Genomic DNA, 18,007 nt, shown 5'->3' with positions numbered 1-18,007 from the left:
TCCAAATTCACACAATCTGTTTCTGTTTAGTTTATAAACTGCGAGCGAGTCTGTCAGGTTTTGTGCCTTGTGGGACTTGAAGTCCACAAGCAAGAAGTGAACAGGGTTGCTGAAGCTTGGAAGGCGGCAGCCCCTGCAGGGCTGAGCAGTAAGGACTACGACTCCCGACACACATTGCAAGGCCGCGCCGTAATTACGGGCAACCAACCATCCCGGAGCAGGGGAAGCCCCACCCCCCCGGCTCGGAGGACTGCCTCCACCAATGGCAGAGCTCCCAGCTCAGAGCCTGCGGGTTAGGTTGTGAGGCACGGGCCGGGGGCGGGGAGGAGCTGAGGGGGTTCAGAACGCGCTCGGCCGCTGGGTGGGTCGGGGCGTTCCGCGCGCCCTTCATTGAAGCGGCGGTGGCTGGGCTGGGCGCCGGGAGTGGGAAGCGACGGCGCGGCTGGAAAATGCCAGTCCATTCCCGAGGGGATAAGAAGGAGACGAACCATCACGATGAGATGGAGGTGGACTACGCCGAAAACGAGGGGAGCAGCTCAGAGGACGAGGACACGGAAAGCTCGTCGGTCTCCGAGGATGGAGATAGCTCAGGTGTGCAAGCCAGCGGGGCCGGGAGCCGGAGTCCTCGCGCGGGGCGCACGACAGGCCGCTCTCCGCACGCCGGGCAGCTGCGTCCTGCTGGGAGTGCGGGGCGGGGAGAGAGGGAAGGGGCGGAGACTGGCTCCCGGCCCTCGGCAGCACCCGGACTCGTCGTGGGGCGCTGCCTGGCTCCAGGCGGGTCCCTGCTGGCGGGGCGGGACCGGGCGCGGGCCTGGGCTCGCCCAGCTCCGAGACGCTGCGCCGCCCTGCTCGCCGTCGGACCCGCCCAGGGGACCTCCGGGCAGTGCCCGGGACTGGACCAGAGCGGGAAATGCCCCGCAGCTTGTTTGGAAGACCTTGGAAATGCCTCGTGGCCCCAGACCACCGACTTCTTTCCTTTTTCTTTTCTTTTTTTTAATCTTTCCAACCCTTCTCAACATGGGTGGGTTGTCAGGGCCGAGATTAGTTAGATTTGTGCTGGCTCTTGCCGATTTAGAATTTGTTAATCGCAGTTTCCAAGCCTGTCAGTCAACACTTGACATTAGCACTCTTGCGGGGGCTGACTTGGAGCTGTCCCATTTACAGCATCTGTCTGAACTTTGCAAGACTAGAGGAGAGCCCACATAAGGGGTGGTTTTGGGTCTTCATATATGCTTATAAATTGGCCGATTTGGGGCAGCTCTGAAATTTTCCAAATCTTTATTCCCGCGACCTTTTCTAATTTCGGGCTGCTTCAGGTTTTTTGGGTCGGAGGGCACATTAATATCAAGGTCAATTTTGCAAACTTTTAGGATGGTTATTAAAAAAAGAAATGGGATATGTGATTGCCTGTATTATTTTTCTTCTTTCCATTTGACGAGGATGAAACTTTAATTTGTCCTGGCCTGATTTTGGCCGTGTAAAGCGAGGATTTGATGATGGTCTGTTATTGCCCTGACACCCTCTTTTTTTCAGGTTTCTCTTTCAAAGGTCTCCATGAAAGGATGTAATTTCAATCAATAAATTAGCCATCTCCAAATAGACATTTATGAGTGATTTCCTTGAGCTGCATTGGGCACCACTCAGTATGAGGTATAAATAAATAGTTAAGATCTGATCTCAATTAAACAGCTGTCATAAATCAGTACTTGAGTAAACTGCCAAATGAATACTTACCTGTAAACAATGCTATAGGATTTCAGAGGCAGAGGAAATCTTTTCAGAATAGGGTGGCCAGCAAAGGCTAGTTGAAAAAGTGGGCTTACTTTAATTATTTTGGAGAATGTATAGAATTTGGATGGTATGAATTCGGGTGGTATGTTGGATTGGGAGGAATATAAGAAAAAGTGCAAAGGCTAGAGCTTAAGGCTTAAAACAGTGAGAAACCAGTTTTGTTGGAAGAAGGACCTGAACTAGAAAAGGAAAAGAGAAAAAAAAAAAAAAAAAAAAAAAGAAAAGGAAAAGAAGATACAAATGTGAAAGATTTCCCAAAAGGCACAAAACAGAATTGATGTATGCAAGTTTAGGAGTGAAGGTAGGAGGAAAAGCCCAGGTACAGGGAAAATGGTAGTAGCATGAATGGGAATAGAAAAGTGAAAAATTTGAGATGAAGATGCAAGATAGAGTATTTCAGACATGTTGTTTATGAGGTGATGGTGGTATATTTACTTCAGAGTGTCAGTTGACAGTTGGAAATGTGGCATTGGAACCTGGCTGGGATTAGAAGCATAATTTGGAAGTCATCTGCCTAGCCATCAAAGTAGGTGAGATTTCAAAAGTGAGCAGTACAGAGAAAGAACATCTAGGCTGTACGTAAATACATTTTCTAGATCTGTAGAACATTTGATCTTCAAGTGTTCTTTGTTTTTTTAAGTTTATTTATGATAGTCACAGAGAGAGAGAGAGAGAGGCAGAGACACAGGCAGGGGGAGAAGCAGGCTCCATGCACCGGGAGCCCGACGTGGGATTCAATCCCGGGTCTCCAGGATTGCGCCCTGGGCCAAAGGCAGGCACCAAACCGCTGCGCCACCCAGGGATCCCCTGTTCTTTGTTTTTTTGATGAGAACTAGGATCTCACGAAATGAGATCTAAACAAATCTATTTGTTTAAGTTCTCCCTAATTTTTACGCTGGCTTTTGTAATTTTTCACTGATTTTTATTCTATCCCAATTAATAATGGACAATTTAATTTTGAAGCATGTAATAATAATTTGAATTACAAGTCAAAATTTTGAAGTGCAAGGACATCACTTAAATTATGCAGTTTTGCTTCTTGTGAAAGCATTTCTTTTCTGCCATATGTCTTTCAGGTTAAACTTTCAGTTTTGTTCTTCTCAAACAATGGTACTGAGCAGATCCTAAAGCTACAAAATAAACTCTACTATCCAGAGATACTGGAAAATGAGTCATCTTGAGGGACCAAGTTTTAAATAGCCAAGGAGTAACCTATTAAGAGTCAGAAATAATTTTAATGTTAGGAAAGTTAAAAGAAATGAACTCTATAGTTACTTGCTGTTTGAAAATAACTGAACATAACAATTCTTTCACATAGTTTGACGTTTATTTGCAGATCAAGATGCAGATCATCTTGTGTTTCACTTATCTTGAAGTGCTGAATATATGTGATGTAAAAATAGAAGATATGGAATATAGGAAGAGAGCTGCTGATTAACAGTTGCTTTACTTGAAAAGTTTGCTTGTTTTTCTCTTCATTTTCCTTTTTTTCTCACAATATTTTGGGGAGAGGGAACAATGAGAATCTGAGTAGGAGACTAAGATATCTTGTGGTAAATAGAATGAGATTAGTTTTCTTTTTATGTGACTGGCAAATCAGTCATGTAAGCAGTTCTGAAAGAATTCCAAAAGTGTTTTTGAGCAATATTCTTTAATGGACATAATCATTTTGGTGCTTAAGTTCTGTGGAGTTGATGGAAAATAAGCCCAGAATGGATTAATTACTTCATATAGTATAGCTTGATGTCAGCTCTTTAAAATGATTTAAAAATGAGTAAAAATAAGAAGGTCTAGAGATTGCTATAGCTTTAACTGTCATTTGTACTTTAAGCTGAAATCTGTAGTGGAAATTATTTTGGATAAATGTTTATTTTCTCTAAAGGCTTTTAAAAAACATTATTTATTTATTTATGAAAGACATAGAGAAAGACTGGCAGAGACATAGGCAGAGAGAGAAGCAGGCTTCATGCAGGGAGCCCAAAGTCAGGCTCGATCCCAGGAACCTGGGATCATTCCCTGAGCCGAAGGCAGACGCTCAACTGCTGAGCACCCAGGCAACCCTTTTCTCTTAAGGCTTAATATAAGCCTTGCATATCTAACTTCATATTATAGTTTTGTGTGTGTGTTTTTTTGTTTTGTTTTTTTACCATTTGAACTAACATTCAGATAATTTGGAACATAAAAATAATTTCTTCTTTGCTATTTGCCTTTTATTAACAGAAATGGATGATGAAGACTGTGAAAGAAGAAGAATGGAATGTTTAGATGAAATGTCCAATCTAGAAAAACAGTTTACCGATCTCAAGGATCAGTAAGTAGTAATGTCAGAAGGTCATTGTCACTGAATTTCAATCATGTCATGTGTATATTAGCACAAGAGAAATTATATTCACTCTGAACTAGTTTCCTTTTGTATTTTATGAGACTGATCTGAAGGAGGCTTCAACTATAGTTTTTCTGCTGAAGATCTCATTAACTAAGGGTTTTGAGGCAAGTTTTTGGGGAGGTATAATAAGATTATTATATGTATATGGGTAATTAAAATGTTTCTCCTGGGTTGCACCTTTGTTTCTAATCTGCTTCATTTTTTTCTTTAAGTAATTGGATAAAGATAGCATTTTTAAAATCTTAGAAGAAGAGAATATTTCCCCAAAATAGCATAATGATTATATCAACATTGGATAGTACATACATGTTTTCACATTATTTAGTTTGCTTTTTGCAGCAGCTCTGTAAGGTTGGAAGATAGCTTTATCTCCATTTTACCTGTGAGAAAATTGATGTCAGAAGAGTGAAGTGATTTGCCCATAGTTCATCAGAAAGTGCTAAACTAAGCCAGGTCTTCTGCCTCTAAGTACTATGGTGTCCTTCTACTTTGGAGGCACATTACTTTGGAGGGCACATTACTTTGGAGGAAATATGGTAGAATAGAAAGAGCATAGGCTCTGAACCCAGGCTTTCTTCAGAGGTTAAAAAGGTCTAATAGTAGCTTTTTTATTATTAACTGTGAGGATTGTATGAACAGTATGTGAAATTCTTAGTCTTGGCTGGCACATAACGGGTGCTTATTAGATACTGTTTTCTACCCCCTCTTCGTAATACCAGAACTCTTATGAACAGTTACTTACACAAGAATGAGCTGTAGTGGTTTGAGAGAACAGAACAGATGAAGATTAAAAAAAAAAAAAAAAAAAAAAAAAAAGAGCTTTTACTTTGGAACTTGCTGGCAAGGTCATGGGGCATAGCTACATATTGGAATTGTAAATGAAAGAAACTTCTGAGAATCTGGACATCCTAATTCATTCAGAAGCTGGCTCTTCATGAATTCTTCATAATTTTGCTGCTTATTTTGTTCCACTTCTTCCCTAGAGAGGTCCAAAGAAGAGATGAAAACATGTTTAGTATCTGGAGTTGCCAGACTAAAAGGGGACAAATTTATTTACCAAATGAATCCTGCCGTTTATGCCATTTCTGGTCTTAACTTTTATTGGTATGAGAGGTGAATATATAAATATTTCAAGCTAATGTGCAACAAATTAATATAAATAATCCAAAGTTTAAAATTTTGGCTTTAAAAAACATCATTTTTTTATTCTAAAGATTTACATTATTAATTTTAAATTAAAATTAGTTTGGATCCACAGAGGATCCATTATTTGGGCAACATGGAAAGTTCATCCAGGATTATTCTGGACAAGAGGAAGCAAATTTATATTTTTGTATTTTAGTACAGGTAAGCCATGAATGAATAATTCTCAAACAATTAATTAAGATATACTTATTGAGCTTTTAAAGTATATTTTATGGTTATCCAAGAAATGAAAATTATTGTATAGTTCTAGTATATTACAAAGGAACACTTTGCAGCTTGTCACTCTTTAAACTTAATCTTGTTCATCTTGAGGCTGGCAGTTGCCTTGATTTTTGCTTTCTCGTGGCTCATTATGACCACCAGCCAGGTCCCCCCACCAGCCTCATTCATCTCAGAAAGTATTAAAAGGAGACCTGTTACCACTGTTAATAGGATTCTTTCTCAAGGACTTGGAATTCAGAAGTATGTTTTAGAAATAATTACTCTTCATACCAGGTTTATAATTATCTTATTTTTTCATCTGCCCCAGTTGCCTCATTGCTATTTTTATCCTGTTGTAGTGTACACCTCTGTAAGCTGTCTCAAATCCTCCTTAGAAGAGGTGGGAAATATAATAAAACAATAACAACAACAACATGTTCTCCTGCTTCTTCTGTTCTAGCACCATAGGACATAAATAGCACTCCCTTCACAGGGCGGAAAATCCATCATCTGCAGTTTGTATGCTGGTGGAAAATTCTTCCACCTCCTTAAGAAGATAGAGGAACTTACATCACCTAAGTTTCCATTTATTTCAATGTTCCATAGCCAATAAAAATGAATTGGGCATCTACTCTGAATAGTATTGTGGTTGTTGGTAAGGGACCCCTGATTCTTGCCTTTGAGGAGTTTATATCTGAATTCCAAGGTTGTTGAAATGATACTGATTTTGAGGAATCTATTCTTTTAGAAAGGTAGTTAATTGAATGTTGTTAATTCACATATCCTGTTCATTTAAGCTGCTATTCACCTATCTGGGATACCTTATTGATATTTTAAGTTTGATGTTTTTCAGGTGCAGTCATCATTTGTCTCACATTTTTAGCATTTTGCCTAAAGTTGTATTTATGATCTCAAAAACTATAAGTATTATGTTGTAGTTTTCTGAATTTACACATTTGTTTATCATCGTATCTTGAGTTTTAGAAAAATTTAACCCAGAGATGATAATGTATTATTGGCAGTTAACTCAGATATTTTTTTCATTTTTGTTTAAAAAAAACTTATTGTATTAACACCCAAACTTACTCAATTCCTTCAGAACCATCATATAAATCTTTATGCTGATTATAATCAGTTATAAACCCCAATATTGATGGTGTCTATTTTAATTCTGGTTAACATACAGTGTTATATGAGTTAACATACAGTGTTACGTTAGTTTTAGGTGTACCATATTAGTGCTTCAACAATTCCATACATCACCTGGTGCTCATCACAATGTACCGTTTAACCTCTACCCTATTTAACCCATCCCCATCCCCCTCCCTGATTATCTTAATTGTATTGGTTTCTATTTTTAAGAGGAAAGAGAATTTTATATGAAAGCCAGGTACTCTAATGTTTTCAAAAGCCAATTGCTAGTTACACTAACACCTACAAGCATAATCAGTGGTTTCTTTTAGCAGTTACTACATGCCTTTCTTACGACATATTCTTCATTCAACTATGATAAAGTAGTGAGTGGCCAAAAAGAAAAAAAAAAAGAGTTTACAAAATAATCTTAAATTGTGTTTTATTTTGAGAGAGAGAGAATGCACATGAGCAGGGGGAGGGGGAGGAAGAGAAAGAATCTTAAGCAGGCTCCATGCCCTGTGTGGAGCTCCAACTCACAAACCTGAGATCATGACCTGAGTGGAAATCAAGAGTTGGATGCTCTACTGACAGAGCCACCCAGGCACCTCCGTGATCTTGAATGGTTAATCTGCTTTGAAATTTTTAGGCTATCCTTAAAATGCCATAAAGCCAGAATTAAAAGTGCCTTTCATAAAGAATGGCAATGTAAACATCTTCCTGTTATTTTTTTTTTAAGATTTTATTTATTTATTCATGAGAGACAGAGAAGCAGACACATAGGCAGAGGGAAAAGCAGGCTTCACGCAGGGAGCTGGATGTGGGCCTTGATCCAGGGACTCCAGGATCACGCTCTGACCCGAAGTCAGACACTTAACCGCTGAACCACCTAGGTGTGCCACATCTTCCTGTTAAAAAGAGTTCTATTCTTTAGGATTATTATTATTTTTTTTTTTAATTTTTATTTATTCATCATAGTCACACAGAGAGAGAGAGAGAGGCAGAGAGAGACACAGGCAGAGGGAGAAGCAGGCTCCATGCACCGGGAGCCCGACATGGGATTCGATCCCGGATCTCCAGGATCGCGCCCTGGGCCAAAGGCAGGCGCTAAACCGCTATGCCACCCAGGGATCCCTATTCTTTAGGATTATTGCCAAAAATAAACATTGATTTGTCACAAGTACTCAATCATTGATAATCAGGGTAAAGTTATTGGTATGACAGCTGGCAAATTAGGGTATTTGTATGTAAATTCATAAATACAGCAACAGGGGTTCCCTACCCCAGTTTTCATTTTCCGCATCCGCTGAGCAACTCCTTTTGTTATAGCTTTTTCATTTGCAGTTCAGACAAACTGGATATGCCAGATCACAAGTTCTGTAGCCTTATTTTTTACCTCCATCATTTTATTTCCTCTTTGTAAAAACCGTAGGCCGAATATAACATGGACTCCTTTTCTGGAAAGATGGAGAGAAGCTAGAGAATTATTTATTTTGACAACTAGTAATGCCTATATCTAAATTATTTAAAATGATTTCTTTGTTTCTTTTAAACTCAGTATTTAAATGACCCTTTCTCCTAGAATTGATTTATTGTTCTGCAGTTAAAACCAAAGATCTAGAGTGCAAAAAAAGTAGTATCTTAGTTGTATTTTTTGTATGGTGAATTAATCATTAAAGAATGATATATCTAAAAAAAAGAAAAATATCTACTTTGTGATTATGTACATAAAGCCAAATAATGTAACTGAGTTTTTCACTTAAGATTAAGACAAAAATACATTTGGTAGGTTATTAGTATATGAATGATATTAGGAAGAGAGAATGTGTAGAAATGGTAAATTGTTAGCCTTTGTTGGGCTTTTAAAATTAATATTTTAATTTTTGCTTTGTTAAGACTTTATAAAGAACGATTAAGTCAGGTGGATGCAAAACTACAAGAAGTCATAGCTGGAAAAGCACCAGAATATTTGGAACCACTGGCAACTTTACAAGAAAATATGCAAATTCGTACAAAGGTAGCAGGTAGGAAAGTGAAACATCTTTTCCATATAGTAGAATATGAACTCTTCACTAGACTTGAAAGGTATTTGTCAAGTGAGTGTTTCTTGTTAATGAAATCACAAATTTATTTATAGTGAACAGAGTATTTCACTCAGCCCACAATTATTTTATTAAATGCCTTTTGCTTTCCTCTGTTGCTGTGGGAGACCAAAAAAAAAAAAGTCCTCAGATTGCTCACAGTGTTGTTGAGAAGATACTTCCACATGTAAAACAATTAGAAACATGATTCTTTTATTAAGAGCAAATGTTACTATTTTAGTTTAATTTCTTGTTAGATAAATTAAGATTCAATTTAAGTGCTTTTAGTACTTTCATCTATAAGAGTGATAGGATTTTTTTTTAATTTATAAAAACACCTACAAAATGTTTGGTAAGGATGTTATGGAATAGGGAATTAGTGTTCAATCCTATATTTTAATGATAATTTTTTTTGTTGGTAAGTTTGGTCATTCATTTGTGGCTATAAATAAATGAAGAAATACTATACTTGTGTGGTTAAATTTCAGTCTTCTGGTTGTTGGGATCCAGCCTCAGAACTGTGCCCTAGCACTCATGACAAAAGACACATCTATTTGAAGATCACTTATGGTTATTCATAGTTAGACTAAGACTGAATTTTAACTAATGATATGCTGATTCTTTTCTTTTTGAGGGAACTAATTGATCCTCCTGCACCTATTATGTAATACCTAAGGCATTGTTCATTATAAGTTCTTTTTGTACTAAATCTACCATAAGCCAAATATTATTCGTGAGTGCTTAATATTTACATATGTAGGTAATGTGATACTTAATTTGCTGTCTTTGTGCATTGGCTTAGGACCCTGAAAAATAAACAAAGTCCTTAATATTCTTTGACATTCTAAAAGAACTAAGTGAGACTTACTGGATGTTTAGGAAATAGTACTTGAGTCTGTTATTCACTTTTCTACTCTGTGGCCTCATTCATTTACTTTTTGATTGTACAAAGAATAGTGTGTGTGAATGTGTAGCTAATGGCATAGTCTCATGCCTTTACTGGACAAGAAAAATCACATTTCTAGGGTCAACTGTGGCACTGAGTTTGGTATATGTATCTAAAGCTCTGTGTTTGCTGTTTTTGTGACAGTGTTTTGCATGCCATGTTGCCTACTTTATACTATTATCTTGGTAGCTCTAAGTAAACTCTCTTGAGCATCCATTCTCTAGATAAAACCCTGTTAGGAGCACTCAAACATCATATCAGTTTATACATTTTGTTATAATCAGTTTGTACATTTAATCTTCTTGGAAGCTTTGGACTCTGAAAATAAAAAATACTTAAAAAAATAGTGGTTTTGTTGGGTATGGTATCCACTTGTTACTTTGAGAATATATGATGAATGAAACCAGAGTTTATTGACTATTTCCGTTATGAGTCCTGAGAGATTACTTTTCGCAGGAAAGGAGTTTTATTTTCATTTTGATCATTCTCTATCAAACACTTCAGGAGTATTCTTTATAAGAACTAAAATTTGCATTGTGGTTTCTTCCTAGTTCTTAAATTCTTAGTTCTCTAGTCTGTTTTGATATATATTTTAACTGAGCCTTTTTATTTTTAGTTTTTAAAGATTAAGTTAGAATCATTTGTCAATTTCTTCCTGATTCATCTTATAAAATACAGTCAGACAGAATTCTTATAGGGAAGGGATAATGAAACTCATTACTGCTAACATAATCAGAGTGATTGTGTTTGGTTGCAGGAATCTATAGAGAGCTCTGCTTAGAATCTGTAAAGAACAAATATGAATGTGAAATTCAAGCCTCTCGCCAGCATTGTGAGGTACTGTTATTTTACTTAACTTTTAAGCTAATTTCAACTCTTCAAGTCTCTTTCTGAGTGCAGTAGTTTAAAAAGTAAATAAAATAAATGAAACAAAATTAAATCGTACTTTAGCTTCTCACTTGTGTGAATTTTTTTTTTTTAAATACAGTTGCAGTGGAAGCCTTATTGGAAGTAGGACACAAAGAAGGGACGATAGAAAAAGAACTAAGTGAGATAATTTTAGTTTTGCAACTGCTACCTTAAAAAGACTTTGTAATGATCATATCATTTGGCATTGCGGAGAATATTAGTGCAATTAATATAATATTCAAGTTAAGACTCAAAACATGTATATCCAGTGGTATTGATAGAATGTTGGGTTTATTAATTTGACTCTCTAGATTTATTTCCACATCTTAGGGCAGAATTTTCTATTTATGGGGAAAAATTGATGTATTTTTTCTTTGTGTTCTCTATTGGAATAGTGTTTTAAAAACCTGCTGATTTCACAGATAAGTTTTTATATAACGTAGACAAGTTATAAATATACTCTTGGAAGTAAGAGAACAAGTTCTATCATGATTCTTACCTTAATTTGTTATTTTATTTTACTATATTTTTGTAAATCATTAAAATGCCAAGAGTAGATAGATATAAAATGATGGAATGTCTTTTTTTCATTTTCTTGATTACAACTGAGCTGAAACATCTTTTTGATGTTTACTGGCTGCTTGGATTTGTTTTCCTAAGAAGTGCCTGTTCAAATCTTTTGCCTTTGTTTGGGCTATTACTATTTTTCTCATTGACTGTAGAGGTTCTTTATATATTCTAAATACAGATGCTTTGCAAATATTTTTACCCAGACAATAGGATGCCTTTTCACCCTTTTTGATGACATGATGAACAAAAATTTTATATTCTAATGTAGCTGAATTTGTCATTTTTCCTTTATGGTATGTGCTTTTTGTGTCTTTCCCACTTTGAGATAAAAAGATGTATTTTCGTTTCAAAGGTTGAAATTTCGCTTTTTAATATTTAGATTGCTAACCTACCTCTAATTAATTTTTGTGTGTTATGAAGTATGGACCTAATTTTTTTTTTTTTTTTGCATATGGATAGGTGATGTCAACACTATTCTATACACCATTGTTTTACCATGAATCAGCAATTCCATCTTTTTCCCACCATCTCTCTCTTTTTTTTTTTTAATATCAAATGTCCACTTACCTGGCAGCTTGTTTCTGGCTGTTCTAATTTGTTCCATTCATCTGTTTGACTATTTCTACACTGATAGCATAATATGTTTTTTACTGCTTTCAGTCTAGTAAGTCTTGATAACTCAATAAACTGATAATTTTACTTTGCTCTTACACTTGTTATTGTTAAAATTTTTTGTTTAATAACATCTTTTAAAAAATTACTGTTTATTTCCTATTGCTGTATAAGAAAAGTATTTTGTATATTGATAATATATCTAACCTTCTTGTCTACCTCTTCTTAATTCTAATAATTTAATTATAGATTCTTAGATTTTCCATATAGATAATAACATCATTGGTGAAAAATGGCAGTTTGTTTTTTCCATTCTAATCCTTCTCTTACTTGTTTTACTTGTCTTAGTGGAAATATAACATCATGGAATAGAAGCAGTGAAAGCAGATCGTGGTTGTGTTATTGATTTTAAGGGAATGTTGCTTATGGTTTTCCAATAAGTATGATGTTAACTGTTGGGTTTTGATAAATGCTCTTTTTATCAAGTTAAGGGAATTTACTTTCTTGTTTTTTAAGTATTGTTTTTTTTTGTTTGTTTTTGGTTTTTACCAGGAATGGTTGTTAGGTTTTATTAAATGCTTGGTCTACATCTATTGAATTAATCATGTTTTTTTTTCTCTAATGTTAAGCCATCCTTGGATTCCTGGAATGACTATTTTTCTTATGAGTTAACAGATTCAGTTTGCTAATATTTTGTTTAGATGCTTCATTTCTATGCTTGCCAGTAGGATTTAATTTTTTTTTTTAAAGATTTTATTTATTTATTCATGACAGACTCAGAGAGAGAGAGAGAGAGAGAGAGAGAGAGAGGCAGAGACACAGGCAGAGAGAGAAGCAGGCTCCATGCAGGGAACCTGATGGACACGATTCTGGGTCTCCAGGATCACACCCCGGGCCGAAGGTGGCGCTAAACTGCTGAGCCACTGGGGCTGCCCTAACTTTTTTTTTTTTTTAAGATTTTATTTATTTGTTCATGAGAGACACAGAGAAAGAGAGGCAGAGACACAGGCAAAGGGAGAAGCAGGCTCCATGCAGGGAGCCCAATGTGGGACTCGATCCTGGGACTCTGGCCTCACGCCCTGAACCAAAGGCAGATGCCCAACTGCTGAGCCACCCAGGCGTCCCATAATTTTTAAGTCTCATACTGTCCTTGATTTGTTTTCAAGATCCATAAAATGAGTTAGGAATATCCCATATTTTTCTCTTTCATAGAAATACATTTTTAAGATTGCAATTATCAGTTCCATGAGTGCTTAGTACATCTTGTCTTTATGGTATATATATTTTAACAATCTCATACTTATAGAAAAGAACTTTTCTGGTGAACACGAGATTGAGTTGGCAACATGAGTCCCATCACCCCTGAATACAACAAACGAGAGTCATTCTCTTCTATAACAATACTACAATCATCAAAATCAGGAAATGTACATTGATATTACTACCAGCTAATCCTCAGACCCCATTTAAGTTTGAGCAGTTGTCTCAGCAGCACTCTTTATAGCAGAGATCCTATTGAGAATACTTATTGTCTTTGTCATTACATTTAGTTATCATGTCATTAGTTTCTTCAATGTAGAACAATTCTTCAGTCTGCCTTGACTTTTGTGATCTTTACAAATTTAAAATTTCAGTCCGGTTATTATGTAAAATGTTCATTTTGAATTGGTCTATTTCTTCATGATTAGAGTTGGGTTTTGCCTCTCAGTAAGAATATCACAGTAGTGATGTGTTCTCACTAAATTCTATCAGGCAGCACACAATTTTGATATGGTGATATATACTTTGATCACTTGATTGAAGTGCTGTCTTCCAGGTTTCTCTAGTACACTCATTTTTTTTCACATTGTGATTAATAAGTATTTTGGGGAGAAGTACTTTGAAACTATGCAAATATCTCATCTCATTCCTTGTAACACTTTAAATTCACTTATTTACATAAATATGGACTTACTGTTTCCTTATTTTTTTGTTTGCCTGATCTTTCAGTTACTGAGGGAGGTGTGTTAGAATTCTCTGTATGATGGTGGGTTTGTTAATTCTTTATTTTTTTCTGTTATTTTCTTCTTTATGTCCTAAGAAAATCCACATATTGTTCTTTTCACAATAGTAAAGTCATTCACCGTTTCGGATCTGGAGGCCAAAGGTACTGATGATGAGATGCCCCACTATGCACTGTCCTGGATTCCTTTGATCAAAAAGGATGGTATAGTCCTGGAAACTGAATGCTCATTCCAGAGCTCCCAGCTAAAACTTATCTCCTATGGAATTTCTTTTATCTTTTTCTTACGTTCTTCTTTAAAAAAATTTTTTTAACTGTGCTAAGAACACTTAACATTACATCTACCCCCTTAACAAATGTTAAGAGTGCAATACAATATTGTTAACTATTGGTACAGACCTCTAGAACTTAATCATGAAGCATAACAAACTTTATGCCCACTGAACAGCAACTCTCTATTTCCCCACCTCCCTAGCCTTTGGCAACCATGCTACTATCTGCTTCTCTGTTTGACTAGTTTGTATATCCAGTGGCATGCAATATCTGTCCCTATGTCACTGGCTTATATCACTTAGCCTCATGTCCTCAGGCTTCATCCATGTTGTAGCATATGGCAGGACTTCCTAATTTTTTTAAAGACTAAATAGTGTTTCATTGTGTGTGTGTATATATATATATATACCATATTTTCTTTATCCATTCGGCCTTCAATGTGCATTTGGGTTGTTTTTCCCATCTTGGCTACTGTGATTAGTGCTGCAGTGAACATGGGAGTGCAAATCTCTGAGATCCTGATTTCAGTTTTTTTATGGAATATACTCAGAAGTCAGATTGCTAAATCATAGAGCTCTATTTTTAATTTTTTAAGGAAACTCCATACTGTTTTTCATAGTAAAACCACATCATTTTACATTCCTACCACCTGTGCACAAGGGTTTCAGTTTCTCCATATCCTCACCAGCACTTGTATGCTCGAGTGTGGGAAGGGGCAGAGTGAGAGAGAGAGAGAATCTCAAGTGGACTCCATGTTGAGTGCAGAGTCCAGTGAGGGACTTAATTTCATGACCCTGAGTTCATAACTGGAGTGGAAACCAAGAGTCAGACTCAACCAGTGGAGGCACCCAGGTGCCCCACATGCTGTGATTTTAATTTGGATTTTTCTGTTGAATAGCGATGTTGAGCATCTTCTCAGGTACATCTTGGCCATTTGTCTGTCTTCTTTGGAGGAAGGTCTGTTCAAGTTCTTTGCCGATTTTTAAATTGAGTTCCTTATATATTTTTGATATTAGCCCTTTATCAGGTAAATGATTTTTAAATGTTTTCTCCCATTCTGTAGGTTGCCTTTCCATGCTCATTGTTCCTTTGCTATGCAGAAGCTTTTTAGTTTTATATAGTCCCACTTATTTCTTTCTGCTTTTGTTGCCTGTGCTTTTGGTGTCATATTAAAGAAATCACTTCCAAGAACAATGTCATGAAGCTTATTTTTTAAGTTTTCTCCTAGGAGTTTTATAGTTTCAGATTTTACATTTAAATCTTTAATCTGTTTTGGAGCACCTGGTGGCTCAGTCGGTTAAGTGTCCAACTCCTGATGTTAGCTCAGGTCATGATCTCACTGTTCTGAGATCAAGCCTCACATCAGCTCCACACTCAGTAGGGAGTCTGCTTGACATTCTCTCTTCCTCTCCTTTTGTTTTCCCACCAATCATGCATGCTTGCTCGCTCTCAAAATTAAATCTTTGAAAAAAAAAATCTTTACTCCATTTTGAATTCATTTTTGTGTATGGTAAAAAGTAAGGTTCAAATTTCATTCTTTTGCTTGTGGGTGTCCAGTTTTCCCAGTACCATTTGCTGAAGGGACTAGCCTTTCCCCATTTATTCTTTGCACCCTTGTTGAAGGTTAGGTGACCATGTGTACATGGGTTTATTTCTGGGCTCTGTTTTCATTGGTGTATATGCCTGTCTTTATGCCAGTACCATACTGTTACTATAGCTTTGTAATAAACTTTGAAATTAGGAAATGTGAAACCTCATTTTGTTCTTCCTTCTCAAAAATTTTTTGGCTATTTGTATTTTTGTTGTGGTTCTATATTAATTTCAGGCTTTTTTATATTTCTGTAAAAAAAGATCTTTTGGGATTTTGATAAGAGATTGCATTGAATTTGTGAATCACTTTGGGTAGTATGGACTTTTTAATGATTTTAAGTCTTCCATCTAAGAACATGGCATGTCTTCCTTTATTTGTGTTTAATTTTTTTTATTAATGTTTCATAGTTTTCAATATGCAAGTCTTTCATCTTCTTAGTTTATTCCTAAGTATTTTGTTCTTTTCGATGCTATTGTAAATGGTATTATTAATTTTTCATTTTTTTATATTTCTACCAGTTTTTGCTTTATATAATTTCTTATATCTTTATATTTCTATCAGTTTTTGCTTTATATATGTATATATATAAAGTATATAGAGGCTATATTAAACTCATTTTAGAATTTGTATATCTCTTAATAATTCTAGCATTGTATCCTTTTTAAATGTACTTTTCTATGTAACAGTGATTTTTGCCTTAAAGTCTATTTTGTCTGATAATTAAATTAGCTATTCTTGATTTATTTAGCCTGGCATTTGCCTGATAAAAGTTTTTTTTTTAAGATTTATTTATTTGTTTTAGAGTGGGGAGGTGGAGGGGCAGCAGGAGAAGGAGAGAGAGAATCTCAAGCAGACTCCCTTCTGAGTGTGGAGCCTGACATGGGGCTTGATCTCACAACCCTGAGATCATGACCTGAGGAGAAACGAAGAGTTGGATGCTGAACTGACTGAGCCACCTAGGCATCCCTTACCTCATAAGAAGTTTTTTTATCCTTTTTCTCCTCCAATGTTTTTATGGTCTATATTTTAGGTGTGTTATTTATAAATAAATAGGACATGTATTGATTTAAAAACTATTTTAAGGTCAGTCCCGGTAGCTCAGCAGTTTGGCGCCCACCGCCTTCAGCCCGGGGCGTGATCCTGGAGACCTGGGATCGAGTCCTGCGTCGGGCTCCCTGCATGGAGCCTGCTTCTCCCTCTGCCTGTGTCTCTCCCCCTCCCTCTGTGTGTGTGTGTGTGTGTTTCTCATAAATAAATAAAATCTTAAAAACAACAACAACAACATATTTTAAGAATCCCTGTCTTTTAATCAGTAAATTTAGTCCAATTATATTTGTAGTGATTATTTTGCTATATAATACCAACTTCTTTTGTGTGTTCTATTTTTTCTGTTTTATCCTTTTTTATTCTTTCCTGACCTTTCCTGGGTATGTGTGATTTATTGAGTTTTAAAAATTGCATCACGGAGCACCTGGGTGGCTCAGTTGGTTAAGCTTCTGACTTTGGCTCAGGTCGTGATCTTGGGGTCCTGGGATCCCACCCCACGTTGGGCTCCCTGCTCAGTGGGGAGCCTCCTTCACCTTCTCCCTCTCCCTCTGTCCCTAGCCCCCACTCATGTGCTCTCTATTGCTATCTCTGTTACTATCTGTCTCTCTCTCAAAAAAAACTTAAAAGAATTGCATCATATGTTTATACTATTTCTATATTTTATGATTAGCTTAAATTTCCAGCATGCATATCTACATTAGAATCAAATATTAATAACTCTGTCCTCTTCCTGAATTATAAAGGACCCTTGAACTCTCTTACCTTTAGTTACTCCCTCCCAAAAAGTAAAAGTTAGTTTTCAGTACTTTAGTTCCATTTTGCTTTTTTATCCTTCAAGTGAAACATTATTTTGATCTCATAGATTTAGTTCTTTTTAGGTTTATGCATATTTTACTAATTTTTTGCTCATTGTTTTTGAGTTGCAACCCTGCCTTGCAAGTTCCTTTTTTTGCTTCTTGAAGAACATCCTAAGCATTTCTTCACTGAGAGTCCCTTGGTGGTAAGCTCAGTTTTTACTTGTCCAAAATAACTTTCTTTGTAATAATTCTGGAAGGACAATTTAGGAGGATAAAATGTTGTAGGATAATAATTATTTCCTCAACATTTTTAGGATTTTACTTTTCACAGTCTCTTTAGAAGTCTGTAATCATTTGTAGATAGCTTTCTTCTTTCCTTTTACTATTTTTATACTCTTCTTTGTTGTTCTTCAGTTTCTTTACTATGTGTCTCCATAGAGATTATTTTTCTCTCCTTAGATTTA

The 18,007-nt window shown here is 36.2% G+C and overlaps 1 protein-coding gene across 5 annotated transcripts in view; it reads left to right on the top strand.

Moving 5' to 3' along the window:
- Window positions 1–271: 271 nt before the first annotated feature.
- The window catches only part of BRMS1L (BRMS1 like transcriptional repressor), a 69,462-nt gene continuing 51,726 nt past the window's right edge, over window positions 272–18,007 (top strand). Inside the window, exons 1-5 of one of the 5 annotated variants that reach the window (XM_041759483.1) lie at window positions 458–591; window positions 1,534–1,650; window positions 4,012–4,102; window positions 8,612–8,739; window positions 10,500–10,579. In XM_041759483.1, the coding sequence (XP_041615417.1) occupies window positions 4,014–4,102; window positions 8,612–8,739; window positions 10,500–10,579 (297 nt within the window). In that variant the 5' untranslated portion in view covers window positions 458–591; window positions 1,534–1,650; window positions 4,012–4,013. Of the gene's footprint in view, window positions 592–667; window positions 1,022–1,533; window positions 1,651–4,011; window positions 4,103–8,611; window positions 8,740–10,499; window positions 10,580–18,007 lie in introns of those variants that run through there. The other 4 variants (XM_041759484.1, XM_041759482.1, XM_041759480.1 and 1 more) reach the window with 4 other exon arrangements.

Source organism: Vulpes lagopus, chromosome 6 (assembly GCF_018345385.1).
Source record: "Vulpes lagopus strain Blue_001 chromosome 6, ASM1834538v1, whole genome shotgun sequence".
NCBI lineage: Eukaryota > Metazoa > Chordata > Mammalia > Carnivora > Canidae > Vulpes > Vulpes lagopus.
This window is presented reverse-complemented; position numbering and strand designations above follow the sequence as displayed.